A 23,085-nucleotide genomic window follows, 5' to 3' on the forward strand; every position below is an offset into this window, starting at 1 on the left:
CCCACTGTAGCTTTAACTGGTGAGGGATCATTCAATCTTCACCTAGGTGGGTAAACATGTGGAATTTTCAATTAAAAAGGGGTATATGCAAAACTACAAAGGTGGTGATTATGTCTCAGGAGACAGCATGAAGAAGTGTCATTGGCATGAGAAACTGCAAGGAAAGGGTGCTAATAATTCACAGGAAATGGTCATCAAGGGGGTGTTTGAAGGAAGTAATATCAGACTGCATACCCAAGGTTAGGAGAATAAATCAGGTGAGAATTAAATGGATGAGTAGCATCACTTAACAGAAACTGCAGGAAAAAAACTTGTATGGGGAATGCAATGAGAAAGGTGCTCATTAGGCAAGCTCATGAGCAGCATACATAACAAGTAAGAAGGGTGGTCATAGTAAGGAAGACAAAAATAGATTGGGAGAAAATTAGCTAAGCAGACCAAGAAAATCTGTTTGCTTTTGTTACCTGACAAGTAAAAAAAGGATGATTATGGAAAGATAATTTTAATGAATGCTGATGGAAGGGAGGCAGCATAAGCATGAGCAGAAGAAATAATTGATTGAATTACTGAATAGAATAGTTTTGTAAGTGTGCATCACCAAGGTGGAAATAATGCAGTGGCTGATTGTGATGTGGGTCAATAGGTGAAAAGATAAATGAAATGGAAATGTTCAGGATATCAAACAATCTCAATAGGATTGGAAGCGATATCAGTTTGTATTCCTGAAAAGGGCAAGAGAAATAGTGGTGTCCCTCATGAATTTTTAGCACTGACAGAGACATCTGAAGGGAGTAGAAAGATGGCAGGATAAAACTCCAAGATGGAAGCAGCAAATTATAGTCCAATTAGCATCTTAGGAGTGGTTGTTAGAGTACTGGAAAAACACTCCAGGAACGGTGTCTGTCCTAGGGTGATGGAAAAACCAATTGATTGGTTTTTCCATCACCCTAGGACAGACGCCGTTCCTGGAGTGTGTCCTTGATCACAGTATGATGCTCTATGGAACACTGCATGGATGTGCAAAGGGAAAGGTCTTTTCTTAATTTACTAACTTTCTATAATAAAGTAACAGTTAAGTTAGTTGAAGGGAATGATTATATCATGATATTAATACTTTGCAAATGCATTTGACACAGAATACCACATAGAATCCTAAATAAGGTGAAGCAAATGAGATGGATATGAAGTTGGTGATTTGAATAAGAATAACTGATGAACAGACATCAGTAGCATGTAGTAAAGTGGAACCTTAATTACTGCTGAATTGTGATTTAATGTGGTCACTTAAGAGTCAAAGCTATAACTGGAAAGAGCTACACAAAACCATAAAGAAAAGCAGGAGAAGTAACTAGGATTTTTGACCTAATGTTCAATCCTTACCTTCATGCGATGTGTTCCACCTGTAGGTATTAACTAAATAATAAATGAAAGATGTGCTGGAAATTTGGGACTTAGCCGACCTAACTGCATTTTATATGGACTTAACCAAAAACTCATGGCATACTGTGATGAAATGTTATTCTGGCTGGGGTGTCACCTAGTTAAAACCCAAAACAGAAGTTGAAATAACAGAACTAGAGAAACAAAAGATAAAACAGGTGAGATTATGCTAAGTAATAAATATGGGATGCTACACTCAGACAATGATGTTCAAGGAAAGAAAAAAGGAGCAGCAATAGCATCCCACAACATGAACTTCTTGATTGGTAGGCAGTTTCAAGTAGTCATGAGGACAAATTTCATGGAAAGGATATATGTGGAAGTACAAGGCTGGTGATTATGACAAGCTAAGGAGACATCTTGGAGCTATAGCATGGAATGCAAAGTTGAGTGGCAAGGAAATAAATGCTGTTTGGGCACTGAAAAGAAATATATATCAACAGCATCAATATGAGAATGTATTCTGAAGGTGAAGAGGCTGAATAAGGTAGGTGTAGAAATGGACATGGGGGAATAAGCAGGAAATCTGGAAGAAAGCACTTTGGAGGCAGCACAAGATGAATAATCAGTTGCACGAAGAGTATAAAGAGAAGGCCAGGAGAGTGACTCAGTTGATAAGGACAGCAAAAATGGCATGAACAGAAATTAGAAAATCAGGTAAAGAATTCATCACAGCAGATGTTTTGACCGTATTTGTTAAACTATTCGGTATTTTGTGGGGATGTTGAATCGAAACTTATTAATGGACACAGGTTATTTTCGACATGTGGCAAGCAGAAGAAAGAAACATTATGATAATGGGTTGTTAATGAATGAAAGTTGGAGATTCCCGACTACCTGCAGAGGACATAGGGTGTTTCATCCTCAGTGTGAAATCAGAAGCTCAAGTGTAGAGAATGAAATGAAATTGTAATGGTTAGCGAGTAAGAGTTATTTAGTAGTTAAATAAGCTAGATGTCAATAAGGCAATAGAACTTGATGACATATCACTGTGTGTCTTAAGAGAACATTCCAAGGAAATAGCATCATCCTTGACCTATCTGTTTAACAAGAATGTTGCAACAGCTATAGTCCCAAAGTAGTGGAAGGAAGGCAAAATTATTCTGCTTCACAAAGGTGGAGATAAGGCTAAGGCAACAAATCACAGACTGATCTGTATATCTGGTGTTGTAGTTGAGGTATTGGAGAGGTTGGTGAGATATAGGATATATAAAAGTGGGTTGATAACAGTGGTATTCTTTGTCAGCATGGCTTTGTTAAAAGGAGGTTGTGTTTTATAAAATTGATTATATGCTATAACAAGGTGATAAATGAATTGGATAAGGGAGATGAAGATAAAGTGGGATACTAAGATTTTAGATAGATAGATAGATTGCAACACCATAAATTGGTCACTACACTTAAGCAGATCAGATCGGCTGATAGATTAGTGAGTTGTATAGGCAACTTTCTTGCAGATAGATATCAGCAAGTTGTGCATAAAGGTGTAGTATCCCAGAAGAGGAAAGTCACTAATGGCAAGCCACAGGGATCTGTTTTGGGACCATTGTTATTTAATTTGTATATTATTACCAAACCCAAAATAAATAAACAGTGGATTACCCAAGAAATCCTAGCTACAATAGAAAAAAAAAAAGAGGCCAAGCTACTTGTAAACCAACAAAACAATGAAGAGAATAGAGAAAAATACAGAGCACTAAAAAATCAAGTTGATAACCTCTGCAAAAAAGCCAAAGAAAAATGGTTAGAAGAAAAAGCTAAGAAATGCCAAGAAGCATACCAACAAAACAACTTAAAAGTCTTCCATGACACTATAAGAGAAATTACAAAGGAATTCTCAGCAAAAGTTTGGTGGATAGAAGAAGGAGAGGTGATATGATTGAGACTTTTAAACTGTTGAGAGGTGGTTACAGGGTTGACACTGGGGAGTTCTTTCGCTTGGTTGATCAGCGGGAAGGAGTGATGACAAGAGGCCATCCCTGGAAGTTACGAAAGGAAACTGTGAGCAAGAGGGTAAGGAGTGGTTTCTTTGTGTGGAGGGTGGTTGAGCCGTGGAATGCATTGCCTGATGGAGTGGTGGGAGCGAGAACGGTCAGTGGGTTTAAGGAGTGGTATGATAAACTTTGTGTTTCTCAGGGGGGGACCTCCCCTCGATGAGTCTTGACAGACTTTATGTCTTAGAAAGGACCTCCCTCGATGAGTCTTTTGACTCCTTGGAGGCCTGAATAATAATAATAATAATAATAATAATAAAAAAAGCAGTAACAATGATAAACAACAAGATGACTGAAACCGGGAATATTGAAGATATAAAAAAAAAACTGGTCAAACCATTTTAAGACTATCTTTCACCAAGGAAACAAAACAACAATGCCAACAATAGAAGAAAATAATGACCACCCAAAAATTTTACAAGAAGTTAGATAAATAAAACAGATTAAAAACAATAAGGCACCAGGCATTGATACTATCCCTACTGAACTGTGGTCATATGGAGACTGCACATCAATAGAATGTTTAACAATCCTATTCAATAAAATACTACAAACAGGAGAGATCCTGGATGACTAGAGAACTGGAAAGATCATCCCAAGATGATCTTTCCAGTTCTCTACAAAAAAGGAGACAAAAGAGACTGCAGAAATTACAGACCAATCAATTTACTCTCCCACACCTATAAAATATTCATTAGAATTATACAAAATAGATTAAAAAACACCTATGAAGAACTGATAGGAATCGAACAAGCTGTTTCTGAGGAAACTATTCAACAATAGACCAAATTTTCACATTGCACCAACTAGAAGAGCTCAGCTGAGAAGACCATGAAGAACTATATTGTTGTTTTGTGGACTTTAAACAAGCTTTCGATAGCATCAATTGAGAAATCCTTCTTAAAGTTCTACTAGAAAAAAGCAATAGATAAATATATAATACAGTTTCTGATAAAATATTACTCTAAGACAAATGCAATAATTAAAAAGGACACTCACAACAGAACCCATAGAGATCCAAAAAGGAGGCAAGGATGCCCATTATCCCCATTCATATATGTTTACACTTCTAGATATATGTTGAATAGGCATATTCAACATATATCTAGAAGTGTAAAGAAGGCAATAGACAATGAGCCTGGAATCAATGTCAATGGTTTAAACATAAATAATACTAAATATGTGGATAATCTCGTCCTTATTGCAAGAAGCCCAAATGAACTAGAAAGGTTGATAAATGAGCTAAACAAAACCTGTAAAACATGACATGACAATAAATATACAAAGGACAAAAGTGATGAAAATAGGCAGAAACAGAACTACCATCTCAGCCACCAAAAATGGAGAACAAACAGAAAAAGTAGACAACTTCATATATCTTGGATCAAAGCTAACAGAAACAATAGATGAACTTGAAACAATCAAACACAGAATAGCGACAGGATGGACCACCATGTGAAAATTACAGAAAATCTGGAAAACAATCAAGATATCTAAGCAAGCCAAAATCAAATTATATGAATCAATAATTATACCAACAGTCATCTATGGAGCAGAAGCATGGACAGTTAAGAAAAGAGAGGAGAAAATACTGCTGGCATTTGAAATGAAATGCTTAAGAAAAATAAATAGAACAAGTTGGATAGAAAAGAAAACAAACAGCACAGTCAGACAAGAATTATTATATAAAAATACAATAATAGAAAAAATTAGAAAACAACAACTGCGATGGTTTGGCCACACTGTACACACATGGATGCAGACAGACTACCTAACGTCCTAATCAATACTTTTTCAACTGAAAAAAGAAGACCCGGAAGACCAAGAATTACCTGGCTGAAATTAATAAAGAACATTTCGGGATGCAGAACATATAAGGAACTTTTTCGAACAGCAAGGAATAAAGAAGACTGGAAGATCCTGCTCAAGGTAAGACTCAATCCATCTAGACGGAAGAGAAGAAGAAGATTATCGATATTGGGTTGGGTATAAAACTGGAGATAAACTGTTTGCAGATGTTGCAAATCTGGGGAGAATGATGAGGAATCAAGAATATGTTGTGGCCTTACAGGAGTACTTGTATGAGTGGTCAATAGCATAGAACTGTGAATTCAATGTTCCCAAGTTCAAGGTTCTGAAATTTGGTAGGCAACAACATGATGCAAAGTAAACATTTTGCAGGGAAATTTGGGAAAAGTTGAGGAGATGGGAGACCTCGAAGTGATGGTGGTGGTGAACTGAAGTTCAGAGGTCATATTGCACAAGTTGTGAAGACATCACAGATTATGGCAATGATGCAGAGGACCTTAACTCACAGAAATAAAGAGGTTCTGGTTCCATTATATAATGCTTGAACAGGCCTTGTATGGATTATTGTGCAAAGATTTGGTCCCCTGATTTTCATGATAATGAGAAGAGGGTCCAGAGAAGATTGACTAAAGTCACTGGCTGGGATATGGGATATGAGGACAGATTGAGGGAATGCAGTTTGCATAGCCTTGTGAATAGGAGGAAGAGAGGGGATAAGATTAAGACATTTAAGTGAGTGAAGGATTGTTAACAGGTTAATGTGGAAGAAATTTTTCATAAAATGGAGGAAGTGGGTAGAACAAGGGAACATGCCTGGATGCTGTATAAGGAGGATGAGAGTAGGAGCATAAGGAGTAGGTTTTTTTGTATGGAGAGTTGGTGAGTGGAATACTTTGCCTGACATTGTGGTGAATTGCAGATATATTGAAGAAATTTAAAGTACGTTTGATGGGCTTTGTGTGTAACAGTATTTGTCTCCTGCAATGAGTCTTGATTCTATGGAGGTCTGGTATTAATAATAAACTGAACAATGCAACTTATTAATGTCTACAGTCCCTCAGAAGGTTCTCCTAAAAGGACCTTCTGTGAGATTCATTTTATAATAGGACTGCTTCTGTCAGACTTGTTTTTTCTAATGTCTTGAAATTTTTCAAGGCATTAGAAAAGGCAGCTTATAAAGGAAACAGAAAAATTGGGCCTTGTTGGAAATATAAAAAGCATGGCAGGATATGAATCCTAAAGATAGAGAAGTGTTTTGGAAAAAACTTGTAAGAAAGGGCAAAGTAAATAATAATGATAAGTGGCAGCTGGATTACTGTTTAGGACAGTGACTAATCACTAACACCACATTGCAACATAAATATTATGCAAATTCACATGGAGAGAAGACTCAAGAAAAGTCATACTAACTATATTATTTATCACTAACAGTGGTATCTTTATACCAATTAAGAATACAAGCCACTATACAGGGGATTTAAAAGTGAAGTGATAATCACTTAGTTTTAAGCAGGATAAAAATGAATATCATTAAAAAAGAAAATATGTAAAAAGTTTTAAAAAGGATTCAAACGGAGCAGTTTTCCCGATGTGAACTTTAGACTCAACTATATAAATATTACAGAGTTATTCATAAGCTGAACAAGGCTGAAGAACAAGAACCAAACCTTGGAGTCACAGTGGCAAACTCTGAAGAAAATTGACTGGTTCAGTTAGGGAGGTATGTGGTGAAGAACTGTCTGCAAGAAGAGAAAAATCAGGACTCCATGGTATATGCAAGAAGTTAAACGGGCAATCGTAAAAATGAAGAAAGTACATTAAAGTTCCTAGCAAGTAAATCAACAGATGTCCTAAATGAATATAAAGAAATATGCAAAAAAATTAAGCGATGTTTAAAAGTGGCTAAACAAAAGTCATAAGAAGACTATCCTGTCTAAATAAGCTCCTTAGCATTCACCAGGCTTACTTATCCTCTTTGTGTCTCATGGCACATAAGGCCAAGATCAGTTTCTTCCAGATTAGAAATGGAGGAAAGAGTACATTAAAAGGAATTAGATAAAAATAATAAGAAAACAAAAAGACATTCCAGATATCTGGAGAGATTACTAATAATTACTTTGAAAGACTTAAATGAAACAAGTAGTGAGAGAATGGTGGAAAATATTCAAGGCAAATGCAAATATGAAGGCCTGGTCAGAAGACAGAATTCCCAGTGACTGGAGCAGAGCTCGTAGTTCCCATCTATAAAAAGGAAATTAAGTAATGTGAGAATTAGGGGAATTTCTCTACTAAATGTTCCAAATAAGATTCATGCAAGCATACTTGAGAGGTTGCTAAGAAAAATTGTGGAAAAGAAACTTGAATAAGGTACATTTGGGTCAAATAAAGGTTGTCAAGATCAGAATTACTTTACAACAAACAGTTGAGAAATCATAATAACATAAGGATATGTATTTAGCTGGCCTGGTTAGCCGAGTGGTTAGCGTATCTGCTCTCCAGCCAAAAGACCTGAGGGTTTGAATCCTGCCACGGGCATGGATGTTTGTGGTTGTCTGTGAAAATACTAGTGGTGGTGGTCGGCAGTAGATGATATAGGTAGTTGCAATTGGTAGAGACAGAGTTGTAGAGCAGATGCCCTCCCTCGACGAGTCTTTGGACTCTCTGGAGGTGTTACATAATAATAATAATTTAAGTTTTGTGGATTTAGATAAAATATATGCCAAGAGAAAAGCTGTTTAAAGCATTACAGTTACATGGAGTAAATAGAACATTATAGAAAGCTTTACAGTCTATATTTAATAGTGTTTCCTTTCCTTTAGTGTTACATGGTGATCAGCATTGATTTCAGTAAAATTATGGAGACTGCAACTGTGTTAGGAATAATTATGTTAATTTCCCAACACTTCAACCTTCATATTAAGCTCATCATTTGGAGAGAGAGAGTGTGTGTGTGTTCCAAATAATATATAAAGAGAAACTATATTACATTTCAAGCAGTATGCCAAAGTGACAATGATTTCATCAACCAACCGTTATTCTACTGGCCTGACCTCTAGTGGGGGAAAAAACTAAATCAAAGCTACTGTATTTTTACATGTATAAGACGTCCCCATGTATAAGACGAACCCTACTTTTTCGAACCCAAAATTAAGAAATCAGTATTTTAAACATAAAACAGAACACATTTGATATTTTTTTTAAATATTCAAAGTATATTTAGTAATTAGGTAATATTTTTAAGATACATACTAAAATGCATTTTTAGGAATGCATTTAAGATGCATTTTCTGGGCTAACTGGTTTGTGTTCTCATGGCCAACCCCTTTTCTCTTCATGAAGTTGAAGAACCATTTGGCTTTTCCTGTGGAATCAACAATGTACAAATTCTCTTGCAAACCTTTTTGTCTCATATTGAATAAGCTTGGTTGACACACATATCCCACTCTGGTGGTGCGCCATAATCCAAGTCTTAAGCCTCTGCTCCAAGTTTGGTCATTTTGCTGGTTTTCCTTTTAAGGTTCTCTTCCTTTTTTGGCATCTTGAATAGTTGTTCTTCCTGTTTTCTCCACTGTCTAATCATACACTCAGTGGGAGGAGGTCCAAACTGTCTCTCTGAAGCTTTATTTCCATGTTCTTTTGTGTAATTGATGACTTTTAAATGTGAATTTTGAAGAATATGACATGGATCATGGAGCACCACCAGAGTGGGATATGTGTGTCAACCAAGCTTATTCAATATGAGGCAAAAAGGTTCGTTTTTTATTTTCAAACATTTTTATGGGCTAGTGCTCAAAATATTGTTAATGCATTAACTTACTCTGCCAACGAGTTGCAGACGTATGAATGCTTTCAGAGTTCTGATTGGTTTATTCAGAATCCGCCATTAATGATGTCAATCGACAGAGTTAACAAAGGTTAGTGATTGGTGGAAGCCTGTTTGCAGAGACACGGTACCAGCAGTTCCGGCACGGCAACCAAGGGTCTCTCAACCGGTTAATCCCCCTCCCCCCGCACCCCATGTATACGATGACCCCCAATTTTTGGTCTAAAAATTTTAGAAAACGTATGTCTTATACACGGAAAAATACAGTATATTCTATTTATAACATCATCAGAGAATAAATTCATATAGATAGTTTTAATACAGCAAAAGTGGTGGCCTAATCCATAATTTAACACGAGTGTTGTCATATCAGAGGTCAAGTAAATAGAAGAACGGTTGGTTGATCAAATCATTGTCACTTTGGCATAATGTTTGAAATGTAATATAGTTTGTATATATACGAGGTGGTATTAAAAAGTTTTGAGACTAGGTTTGTAACACACCAACTCGGTAGGTGCTCCCTGTGACTCTGCGTGCAGAGTCACAGGGAGCACCTACCTTCGTAAGTCAGTGTGCCAAAAGACCTCGTCCTGTGCATATCAGGAGCTGTGCAACTGATGCTATTCTGACCACCTGCATTACCACATCTGCGATTTCATCATGGACAGCAAGTTAGAACAAAGAGCAAACGTGAAATTCGAGGATCATTACCGGTGACGAAACTTGGGTGTATGGGTACGATCCTGAGATGAAGCAACAGTCTTCACAGTGGAAGAGCCCATCATCTCCACAACCAAAAAAAAAAAAAAAAAGGCGAGACAGGTCCACAGGTCAACCAAGTACATGCTTATCGTCTTTTTCGCCATTCGCGGCATTGTGTATCAACAATCCGTCCCCAGGGGCCAGACCGTCAATAACAAGTTCTACTGCCAGGTCTTAAGGCATCTGATGGAGGACATTCGGCGAAAGTGACCAGATCTGTGGCGCGTGAAAAACTGAATGCTCCACGACGACAATGCACCCTGTCACGAGCTCTCCTCACACGTAAGTTTTTCGCCAGAAACAACATGATCTCACTTCTGCACCCACCCTACTTGCCAGATTTGGCTCCTGCAGACTTCGCCCTCTTCCCGAAGATGAAGATCGAACTCAAAGGTCACCATTTTGACACCACTGCGGAGATCCAGCGCGAATTGCAGAAGGTGCTTGACATGCTTCAAAAAGAAGACTTCCAGGACACATTCCAAAAGTGGCAAGAACACTGGGAGCACTGTATTGATATGCAAGGGGACTATTTTGAAGGTGATAGTGTGTAAATGTAGATAAATAAAATAATTTTTTCGTAAACAGAGCTAGTCTCAAAACGTTTTAATACCACCATATGTGTACACTCCAGATGATAACCTTAATATGAAGGTTGAAACATCAGGAAATTAAAGTAATTATTCCTAGCATGGCTGTACTCTCCATAATTTTACTGAAATGAAAGTCTATATTTAAGTTTTAAGTTAGCAATTAGGATAAAGTACAGGAAGACAGTTTGATGTAAAAAAATCAGACATGAGAGAAAGGTGCACATTTTTTGCATTTTTATTCATCATCTATATGGATTATGAAAGAAATGTGGAATTAAAAGTGGTGTGAAAATCAGTGTCATTAAAGTTAGCTCCTTATGTTGATGATGTACTCCTGAACAAATCCAGAAATCAAGTGCAAGTCTACAGGTTTAACTAAATTGAATAACAGCTATAACAAATTTGACATGAAAATTAGATAAAAAAGACCGAACTATGAAAACAGGTAAGAACATGGAAACATTTTCCATTTTCAAAAAACACTGCATTTTCAATGGTGAATCTACAGAATTAGAAAAATATTTCAGCTATTTAGGCACAATTTTTAGTGATGACATTTCATTCATTTTTAGTGAAGATGGCATGTCTATTTCATATTTAATTAAATAAGGGTACTTCAGGATGATTTTAATAGACAGTGTGGGCAAAGGATGATGGCAACTAGTTTAACTGAGGCAAAATGTTAGGTCATGCACTTTGAGTTGAGGAGATTACAAGCTGTATATAATGCTGATGGAATTGTACAGGAAACTAATGATGCTAAGGATTTCAAGGTAATGGTGGACCAGGAGAGTTGAATTTCAGAAGATATGTTGCAAACTGTACAAAAGAGCTCAAAGGATTACTCTGATGTTCAGAATAATAAGCAGGTATAAGAAAGTTCTTTATATTTATAAGACTTAGTATAACCATATGTTAACAATTATGCACAAATGTTATCATTTAGGTTTCTTGAAGATGTGCAAGTACTGCTGAATTCAGAGGCAAGTGAATGACGACTGGTTTTCAAAGCTCATAAGGGTAGACTAAAGGTCTGTGAGTTACAAAGTTTAGCTGTCAGATGAAAAATAGTTGGGATAAAATAGAAACATGGAAGTTATTAAATGGATTTAACTACTTCAAAATAGGTATGTAACTATCATGTTTGTAAAAAAATTAAAGACAAACTCAAACTTGAATGAAAGTAAACTTATCATATGTAAAATTTTTGTCCAAGTATCAAAAGCATCTTCAGTACATTAACAATGGAACACAAAATAAAATGCAATAAAGGTGCTCTGTCAGGAAAGCGTTTAAGGAGAAGTATGACAGTATTGCAGTTCATGTAAGGTTTCCATAATGAATTTTCCAATTCCCTGGAAATGCTCAAGTAATGATTATTGTTATTATGCTTATAAACGAATAAACTTTGCCCAATGTAATACTGCTAAATAAAAACACTAAAATGAATTATTTTATTGCATTTTATTTTGTGTTCCACTGTTGACTTACTGAAGTTATTTGATATTTAGGTGAAAATTTTCCATATAATAAATTTACTTTCATGCAACATTGAATTTGTTTTAATTTTTTACAAACATTAAAAGGGTTTACAGTGTAGGTGTTAAAGAATTTCAATAATGCACAAGATGGGAAAGAATGGGTGGAAGGGTTTAACTGCTGGAGTGTGTAAGGATATGGTGCAAGGGAATGAGAGCTAGATTTTTTGTAGAGAGTAGTGAATGAGTTATCTGAAGTGGTCATGGGCACTCTGTCAGGGAACGAGTTTAAGGAGAAGTATGATAGCACTGCAGTTCATGTGAACCTTCCATAATGAATTTTCAGACTCCTTAGAAATGCAAAGCAATAATGATAAATACGATTATACTTATAAACTCTGCTAAAGCAGTATCAGCTTCCCACTCCCTTCCTCTCGCTTAGATTTAATATTCTTATGTAGTTCCAAACCAGAATATTTAAATAATTCCATTTCCAGATGTTTGTTTCTTTCTTTAGAATTTCAGTTAATTTGTCCAATGTTAGTTATAGTTTCTAGAACTATATAAATATTATAACAGATGATAATACAACTTGGCATGCTGCTAAAGTGTATTCACATTATCACTGCAGGGTGTCATTTTTGCATGGAAGGGGGGGGGGGACCTTTGATTTCTGTACATTAACAATATAAGAGAAATTAGTGCAGCTGAGTGAAATTTTGGGAGTCTCCATGTGAGAGTTCTTTAAATTCCCTCACTACCAAATACTTACATTCACTTTTGCAGTCCATTCTACTCAATATAAGAAAAATTTAATTTCCTCATTTTTGCTTTTTCTGGAGCCCTATTTTTACATAGTTCTATAAACCTGATGTTAAATTATACTGTTGTTTTGCATAATTTTTTAATTTACTTGAAAATGGAGAATAGAGTATAGTATATTAATTCATCCAAAAACATGAAACAAAGTATTTCATACCCTGCAAAATAGATGTTCCTGCAGCAACGTCTTCATCTATATTGTGAGCCTGATAATCTGGCAGTTCAAACCTTGGTGCATTATCATTGACGTCTGTTACTTTAATTGTAAGCTGTTATACAAAAGGTAAAGCAATTATTAAATACAATCAAATTCAATCACACATTAATCTTTAAATGATTTTGCGAAGAAAGAAAGAAAAGACAATCTCCAGTCAAGTTCATTTAAACATATATTTCTTATGCTAACACTAAATAATTTTAAACAGGTTTTTTTTTTCCTTTCCAAATTGTAGAAGTTTACTATTTTTGGTGAATATCTGTCTGTTTAAATGCAAATATGGAAATTATTCACAATCATCCCAGCAACCAAATCCCTTTAAGCTTTGTACGATATACAGTCTATTCACTGTCATTTATACTGTATCGTTTCAAATTGTTTTGCCAAATTTTGCCACTAAAAATGGGTTAAGTGAATATCAAAAAACAGAGACAGTAATTATAATAACAATTCTAAATACTAAATTTCACTGAAATCCACCCAAAGCAAAGTTATGCAGAGAAAAGACAGACAAACTGAACACTTATATGTAAGCATTTTGCAAAAATGCATCTAATAATAATATTTAAAAAGTAAAATGCAACTGTTAGTTGTATATGTGATTAATACTGTCTAGATTAATTTGATGGTTATCGTTCCTAAGTTAATCCTGTCTGCAAAGTGGGTTTTATTGGATAAAAAAAAAAAAAAAAACAGTTTTCTGGGGAAGTTAAAATAGCAGTGTATGAATAAATTTTTCAACGAAAAAAACACTGGAGCCTCGATCAGTAACAACAACAACAACAACAGCAACATAGGTCTTTTTTATTCCTTTGGTTGAAAGACCCTAGGCTCAAATCATGCCTATATAGAATGTAAAGAACCTTTATTAAGAGTTTTCCACCATGAGCTGGGGATATCAACATGGAGGTGGTAAAATGTTTTTCACCCAAAAACTGTTTTTTTTTATCCAATAAAACCCACTTTGCAGACAGGATTAACTACTCTATTTGTGGTGTTAATGGGTTTCTATAAAGCCAACGCAACCTTGACCATGACAGACACTGTCTGATACATTAATGAGATGGAAAAAATATTATTATTATAGTACAGGAAACTCCATGGGGTCTGAAGATTCATTGCAGGAGACCCAAACTATATACACAAGCTATCATCTCTCTCTCTCTCCTTGAACCCATTAATGGACAAGGCACTCACAAACTGACTCTGGCAACCAATTCCACTCATTCACAGCTCTACAGGCAAAAAAACCAGTCCTTACACCCCTACTAACCACACCATTATTCACCTTCCAGAGATGACCTCTTGTTCTGGCCCCTCTAGCCAAGTGCTGAAACATTTCCCTTCATCAATCCTATAAAATCCTTTACACAACTTAAATGTTTCTAATCATAATATCCCCCTCTTTCTCCTATCAATCAACTTCTGCAGTTGATATCTATCCTCACAGGGAATATTTCATACACTACTCATTATCTTGGTTGCTTGCCTCAGAATCCTCACCATTTCCTCATTCCCAAGAAACCCAGAAGATCAGACCAAAGCATAGTAATCCGGATGTGGATGTATCAAGACCTTATGAACAGGAACAACAACTTCCTACTTGTTAATGTGTTTGTCAATACCCAAGTAATCTTATGGGCTACCTTAGCAACCCTAGCAATATAACCTCTAAACTATAACTCTGTCTACCACCACCACCACCACCCCCCCTAAATCTCAAGCTTCATCTATTTCCTGGAGTACAGTTTCATGAATGTGGTACACAGCTTGTAATCTATTTATCCCAAAATGCATGACTTGAGATTTCTCCACATTCAACTGATATCCATTATCTTCTGCCCATAATAACAATCTACTTAAATCACTCTGCAAGCTCTACACATAACCTTAACCATTACTCTACTTAATATCGTATCATCAGCAAACAACTGAATATTTCCTTTTAGGTTATTTCCTATATCATTTATGTACAAATTAAACAGTAGTGGTCCCAGCACTGAACCTTGTGACACACTGCTAGTTACCTATTTTGCCTTGATTCTGCCCCTCCATATAAAGACTTTCTGATATCTGTCCAGTAGTCACTCTCTTATCCACATAACCAGTGTCATCTCCATCTCATTTGTTCTAATTTGCATAACAGAGCTCCATGCAGTATTCTGTCAAATGCCTTTGCAAAATCCAGCAGGATCATCATGTAGCCATTTCCTTTATCCAACTCAGCAGTTATTCTATTATAAAAAGTTAGTAAATTAGTAAGGCATGACCTACCCCTTCACAAAGCCAAGTTGCTCCTCATATAGTGACATATTTTCATCCACCCATTCTTGAATTGTCTTTTTGACCAATTTTTTCAGTACTTTTACCACCATGCCTGATATATTGATTGATCTATATATTTGCTATTGTAGTCTTAGAACCTCCATTATGCAGGGAAAATTCTGCCCTCTTTCCACCTCCTTGGAACTTTTCCAGACCTGAGACTTAAAGAACCTAGTCAGAGGCATTGCCAGTTCCCTTGCATGTTCTCACAAAACCCAAGCTAATATCTCATCTAATCCCACAACTAAATTTACATTGAGATTCTACATTATCCTGTTCCCACATTGTCACATATGTTAAAGCAGTAACCTCACTTGGATGATATAACTTTGCACAATGGTCACTCAATAACTCAACTATTTTGTTTGTTTCTGTCACCTTGTGACCATCAGAACACATTAAGATTATTTTTCCATAGCCATTCTTCCTCTTACTTGCCACATAGCAAAAGAACTCTCTGGGATTTCCCCTGACTTTCTCAGCTAGTTTCTTCTCTTAATCTGATTTTGTTTTCCTTACAATACTGGTCACCCTTCTTGCACAACTCTTGTACCGTTCATAAGTCTGCCGGTCACCTTTCTTCTTATATACTCTCCACACCATTTTCTTCTTCTGCAGATCATGCTTAATGACATTACTCATCCATCTAATTCCTACCTGATTAACCCACCTGATCTTAGATATACAATTTACTATGGCTTACTCTAGATGACCCTTTTCTATCTCTCAACTTCTGCCCACATTCATATCATGCAGTGTTTTATGCCATGAAACAGATTTAAGATTTCTCCTAAGCTTCCTCCCAATATGTCCATGCGGTTAGCTTAGTAGTTGCGTGCTTTGCAACCATATGCCTGGGGAAGGAGTGTCCCAGGTTCGATTCCCGTTGGTGACATGAGGAGCTGAAGAATCTTCCTCAGCCATAGCCAAGTTAGCCGGTCTTGGATGTGGACAGTAGGGTTTTTTCCTCTAGTTTATCCTGGGGTTTTTCATCCCACAAAGCAGGCAAACTGGCCTTGAGAACTCAACACTACAGACATAGGATACACCTGGGCATAGGGCTGACCACCTTATAACTCAATCACATTATTTGGAGTATATTCTATGTCAGTGTGTCACAAATATTCAATATGCATTTTTATTTCACTGAAAGTCCTCAATGACTTACTCCACTGAATACAAAAATGTTGAGTCCAAGGTATCCAAATACTAGAGTTAGTTTTATTTCATGCAACATACGAGGGGTGGTCTGAAACTTTCTTGACCTAACAATGAAAAAACAAATTTATAATTTCAAAATTATTTTATTTTATTTTTTTTTTTCAACATAATCTCCCCTTAAGACTAATACATTTATTTGAGCGATGCTCCAGCACTGTTATCCCTCCCTGTAGTGGTTCTCAATAAGATCTTCAAAATACCCCTCTACAGCTGCAATCACCTCTTGATTCAAAGAAAACGTTGACCAGCGAGGAAGAGTTTTAGTTTTGGGAAGAGACAGAAGTCAGAGGGAGCCAAATCTGGAGAATAGAGTGGATGTTCCAACAATTCATAGTGCAGATCTCTTAATTTTCCCATTGCCAAATAGTAAAATTGTGGGCAGGTGCATGGTCCTGATAAAAGATGATTTTTTCCCTAGTGTAAACCAGGTCGTTTGTCATGAATTTTTTTTTGTGTAGTCTTGTTAAAAGATTGGAATAATATTCCCAAGTTATTGTTTTACCCTTTTCAAGACAATTAATAAACAAAATGCCTTTAGAATCCAAAAACACACCAATGCCATTACCTTTACTGCTGATGGAACCGACTTTGTCTTCTCTGGCACTGAACACCCGGCTTCTGTCCACTGTTTTGACTGCTGTTTGAATTCTGGTGTGTAATGGTGAATCCAAGTCTCAATCATAATAATAAATCAATGCACAAAATCAGTTTTATTCTTCTTAAAACGCTCCAAGCACTATTCAGAGATTTTCATGCGAATGCGTTTTTGATCTGCAGTGAGCAAGCATGCCACCCATCTTGTGCACAGCTTTTTCATTTGCAATTCTTTGCAAAATATATCCTACATGTTCTTTTGAAATACCTGTAGTCTCAGCAATGTCATGCACTTTGACTCGCCAGTCATCTAATACCATATTGTGCACTGATCAATGATTTCTGGTGTTGTTACATTATATGGACGTCCTTCATGTGGATCATCTTCAAGGCTGGTATCGCAACATTTAAACTCGGCAGTCCATTTCTTAATTGTCGAAAACGAAGGAGAAGAGTGCCCATAAACTTTCATGAACTGATTGAATTTCTTTTCCGTTAAACCTTCTTTTACAAGGAATTTTATAACTACACGATACTCAATTTTATCCATTTCAAGGGATATAGACAACACTTTTGCTTCAGAGAGCTGTATAAAACAAACTACTTGATAGAATGACTTGCAATTTCACATGGATGCTTATGACAGATGTCCTGTCAGGTGTCTTCTCCTTCCAGGAGATTGACTATATGTGTCTCCACCATGTCCTATTTTGTGCAGCTCTGCTGCATTCCTCATATGAGAGATAGGTCCAGTCTTCTTTATTTTTCATCCACTCCAGTCTTTGTCTTCCTCTCCTTCTCTTTCCCTCAATAGTTCCTTCGAGAAGTGTCCTTTGTAGGCAGTTATGTCTCAGAATATGTCCGAAATAGCTGACTTTTCTTTTTTTAATTTCTTTCATCAGGCTCCTGTTTATGCCTACCATCTCTAGTACCTCTTCATGTCTTTTTGTCTTTCCATGACATTCTTATAATTCTTCACAGCATCCACATTTCAAAGGCTTCCAGTTTTTTCAGATTGGAGAGTATCCATGTCTCTACTCTGTATAATAATGTGGGCCATATGTAACATTTGGAGATTCTTAAGTCTTGTTTTCAGATTTAATCCTCTAGATGTCAATAGATATTTCATATTGTTGAAAGTTGACCATGCAATTTCAATCCTTTTTCTAATTTCATCTTCTGTCCTGCCTTTCTTCTGTGATCAAGTGTCTGAGGTATGTGTATGTTTGTACCTGTTTATTTCCTTTTATATATCGATGCATATTTTTCGTATTTCCTTTTCTTTTGAAATTATCATGATTTTTGTCTTTTTTAAAGTTGAAACTGAGGCCATCCTGTTCGCTGTACTTGAGGGTTTCCTCTATAAGAGTCTTGAGGTCATATTTGTTTTCAGCTAGAAGAAAAGTGTCACCTGCATATCTTAGGTTATTAATATTTCTGCCCCCTACAGTGATTCCTTTGCAGTTACTAATTTTATTAAATATTTCTTCTGTGCACAGGTTAAAGAGAATCAGAGACAAGACACAGCCGTCTCACACCTTTCTGAACTGGGAATTCTTCCGAGGTCTCTCTATTTATTCTCAAAGATGCAGTCTGCTGCCAGTAAAGATTAGTTACTAGCCTAATGTCTTTTCTGTCCATGCCTATTTTTGAAAGGATTTCAATTAATTGCTCATGTTGAACATTGTCGAATGCCTTTTTGTAATCTATGAAGCAGAGGTATACATCTTTTTGTTTTTCTAGATATCTTTCTATAATAGTTCTGATGTTGAAAATACCTTCTCTTGTACCTACATTTTCCTTGAAGCCACTTTTGTGTATCATTTATTTCTATGTTTATTTTGCTTTTATTTCTTTCAAGAATAACTTATAGGAGGACTTTTGATACTTGACTGATGAGGCTAACTGTCCTGAACTCTTCACATCTTGTAGCTTTTGTTTTCTTGGGAATTGGAACGAAATTTGAGTGATTAATATCTTTGGGTAGAAATCCGGTCTCATATCTTATTGCATAAATTATTAGAAATTTCAGTCCTACTTCATTGAGAGCCCTCAACCATTCTGCCAAGATATTATCTATTCCTGCAGCTTTATGTGGTTTTAGTTTTCTGACGTTGTTTTCAACTTCACAAAGTAAAATGGGTGATCCTAAATCAGTCTGTTTGGGAATATTATTTCATTGTTGCTCGTATAATTTCCTTGTGTATTCAATCCATCTTTCCATGATTTCTTTTATATCCATTAGAATACTAACTCTTGAGTCTCTAATGGCACTTGCATGATTTGCTGTATTTGTCTTGCTTGTCATTTCTCTGCTTCTGTTTTCTATCAAGATTTTCCATGTCTGTGCATTTATTATTAATCCATTCCTCTTTGGCTTTCCTGCATTCTTTTTTATTTCTTTATTCATACTTTTATATTCAGGGTTGTTCTTTAACTTTTTTCTTTGTTCCATCAACTTTAATATTTTTTCATTTATCCAAGGTTTATCATCATCATCATCATCATTAAATTACGAGAGTGTATTTTTGGCTGCTTCATTGATGCTATTCTTGAATGTTTGCAGTTCATGTTAATTTCATCAATTAGTGTTCTATTTTCTGAGTTGTGGTGTCAGACTTGTTAAGGGATTTTCTGAATTCTTTTATAAAGAAGTCTTTAACTTTTTGGTTGTTAAGTAAGTCTGAATTATAAGTTTCTGTTATGAATGGTTGACTTGGTATCTTAAGTTTTATTTTGATTTTTGCAATCACTGGGTTGTGGTCCAATCCCATGTCTGCTCCAGGATATGCTTTTGTTTGTGTTATTGCATTTTGGAATCTTTTGCTTATTATTATATGGTTAATTTGGTTTCTATAGATGTCCCCAGGGCTTTTCCATGTATATAGTCTTCTGAGAAGATGTTTAAATAGTGTGTTGGCAATTATTAGATCATTGGTTCAGATGACAGATTTACCAACTCAGAAAAAAAAAAAATCTTGCCAATAGTATTGCCATCTATGGTCGAGGCCAAGAACTTTTGAGACTACCCTCATACTTGATATATTGCCTGTAGACCCACCCAGTCTAACCTTTCTTTCCCATCTCTCTCTCTCTCTCTCTCTCTCTCTCTCTCTCTTCCTCCTAATGCTGTTAGAGTACTTTAGGGCTAATGGGGGGGGGGGATCTTTTCATTTTTTCTTTCTATTCCTTTTTCTTGCAGTAGGAGTCTGCCTTCTTGTCCAAGATTTTGGCCCTATCCTTAATGAACTTTGCACGAGAGGGGTGGCAAGCCAGTATTTTACTTATGAACACAATACAAGAGTGTCAGGATTCATTTAATGTTGCCACATTCATGGCAGCCAATGCATCTCCCCAGAGACTACTTAAGAAAGATGAGAAGTGTATAAGGCAAAGAACATTACAAATATATCAAAAATTAATGTCAGACTATTATTTAAAACTAGAAAACAAACTGTTAGAAGAATTTTTCAAAACTTTAAGTGGAGTGTCAGAAGGCTATCAGACAAATGAAGGATATGTTAATATCCAAAATGCAACAATATTTTACTCAAGAAGAAAAGTAAGTATAAAGAAGGAACAGCAATCAGTAAAAATCCATCTTTTAAATTCAAGAACAAAAATTATCGCAATATGTTCAAGATTAATCTCAGCATTGAAAGACATTAAATATGACATGACAGCAAGAGAGAGAGAAAGAGAGTAAAAGTGACGATTGAAAGAATAATAGTATGATGGATGTAAAGCATGAAGAGTTGGCCATAATGACAGAGCTAGCTCAGTTACATGGAGTGATAAACAGGATGAAACATCAGCTGGAGTGAATGCATAAATGTCTCAAGAGTGATTCAACTGATAACAAAAAGAAAAAAGGGCAAGAAAAGAGAAAGGAATGTCGAGCTGAGAGAGAGAGAGAGAGACTGGGTAGAAAAATAAATGAAAAAAGTTACTGAAAGTAGATAAATAAAAGAGTCAAAGAGAGAGATGAGATACAGAGTTTGTTGCCATGTCCTCCCGCGATGAGTCTTTGGACTCCTTGGAGGTGTCACGGATAATAATAATAATCACAAAATGGATTTTGCGTTCAGATTCTAGAAGAATTGTTGAATGAAGTGAAATTGGGTGTGCAAAATCAGTGAAACTAAAGCTTTTAGTTGAGGGGGGAGGAACTGTTTAGTGGATACACAGATGACAGTGAGGCAGTCAAGTGGTACCACGGGTAACAAACCATAATGAGATAGTTAGTATAAAGTGTCAGGATAGCAGTGGACCTAATGGGCTTTTGCACTTTACGTACACTAATGCCATGAACATTTGGAACTAGAGGGAGAAGCTTTTGGCTGGCCAAAGTTTATTGACATTAGTGAGACATGGTTGAAAGAAGATGATATAGACAGTGGGATACAATATGAAGGGTATAGTGTGTTCAGGGAGAATAGAGAGAAAGCATGGGGAAGGAATATTATTGATGACAGATGAACTGCAACCAAAGAATAGAAGTTCGACTGCAAGCCAGTGAAAATAGCACATTTGAGGCCATCTGATGTGAGATTGCAACCAGCAGAACAAAATATACAGTTGGATGTTTCTATAGACCAAGAAATGTAGAGGATGATGAGGATAGTGTGCATCAGCAAAGAAGTTCAATGAGTGGAGGGTGGGTAATTATCATGGGGGACTTTGGCTATTGGAACACAAACTGAAAGGAGGAGAGGACATATGGGAGAAAGGAAATGGAATTTAACACGTTCGCTGCTAACTACGAGTATACTCGTAGTTGGTAAACCAGCCACACAAGCCAGCTACAAGTATACTCGTATGACACTTACCACCGGCAACGAGATTACTGTACTGACATTGAAGAAGTGAAAATTCTTGGCTTGTGGAGCTAGCATCAAAACTGTGTATTCTCATAGATGGTATATGCTCTGCAAAAGCCAACTACGAGTATACTCGTATGAAGCTTACCGCCGGCAACGAGATTACCGTACTGACCTTGAAGAAGTGAAATTGCTTGGTGTACGGGAACAGACTATGCTGAAGTAGCGTGGCAGCGAACGTGTTAAGCAGTTACTAAGGGATAATTACATGAAGCAGCATGTGATGGAATGAACTAGGGATTTGAGAGTGCTAGATTTAGTAATTGCATTAGAAAATTTGTCTATAATCAATATGACCACATTGCCACCAATTGGTGAGGGTGATCATGTGGTCTTGACCTGGGAGATGACTAAATATATAAAATTTTCAATTAAAAGGGGGGGGGGATGTGGAATTACAAGATTGGTAAATATGACAAGCTTAGGAACATGCTTGGATCAGTGCCATGGTGTGTGAAACTGCAAGAGCTGGGTGTTGAGAGCACATGGGAAGTAATAGCAGACTCCAGACCTAAAGTCAGGAGAATAAATTAAGTGTGAGTTATATGGATGAAGAGCATCATTAAACTAGAGCTCAAAAAAAAATATTTGTGGAGGGAATTCAAAGAGAAAGGTGACCAACAGACACATGAGCAGTACAAAGCACAGACCAGAAGGGTAACTAGTGTGGTAAGAAAGGCAAAAGCAGAGTATGAAAGGAAATTAGCAGTGTAAGCCAATGATAATCCCAAAGACATTTTTTGGTATGTTGCAATTAAAAAGAAGAATGTTTATGGCAGAATTATTTTAATGAATGCCAATTCAGTTACCTCCCTACCATCGGGCATTCATTAAAATCATTCTTGCATAAACATTCTTCCACACTTGCAAAATACTGAAAGAACTCCTAGTAGAATTACTAAGTGAACACTTTGCAAGAGTGCATCATCCAAGTGGAGAAATTGCAGTAACAAAAGAGGCAAAGGCTAATGTGGAAACTGAAGTAAATGAACTGGAGGTGCAAAGCATACTTAATGTGAATAATACAGCTATTAGATTAGATGGTATGCCAGCTCGAGTTTTACAAGAACATGCTATGGAATTGGAAGGGCCTTTGACCATGTTGTTTAGTCTGTCTTGGCTCAGGG

The 23,085-nt window shown here is 36.3% G+C and overlaps 1 protein-coding gene across 11 annotated transcripts in view; it reads right to left on the reverse strand.

Moving 5' to 3' along the window:
* CadN (neural cadherin) overlaps window positions 1-23,085 on the reverse strand; it is a 1,238,426-nt gene that overhangs the window by 1,014,248 nt on the left and 201,093 nt on the right. For all 11 annotated transcript variants that reach the window (XM_090407912.1, XM_090407911.1, XM_090407917.1 and 8 more), the window contains exon 6: window positions 12,879-12,990. In XM_090407912.1, the coding sequence (XP_090264038.1) occupies window positions 12,879-12,990 (112 nt within the window). The remainder of the gene's footprint in view (window positions 1-12,878; window positions 12,991-23,085) is intronic.

This window comes from Typopeltis vanoorti, chromosome 18 (assembly GCF_054136105.1).
Source record: "Typopeltis vanoorti isolate ZY-2024b chromosome 18, IOZ_Tvanoo_1.0, whole genome shotgun sequence".
Lineage (NCBI taxonomy): Eukaryota > Metazoa > Arthropoda > Arachnida > Uropygi > Thelyphonidae > Typopeltis > Typopeltis vanoorti.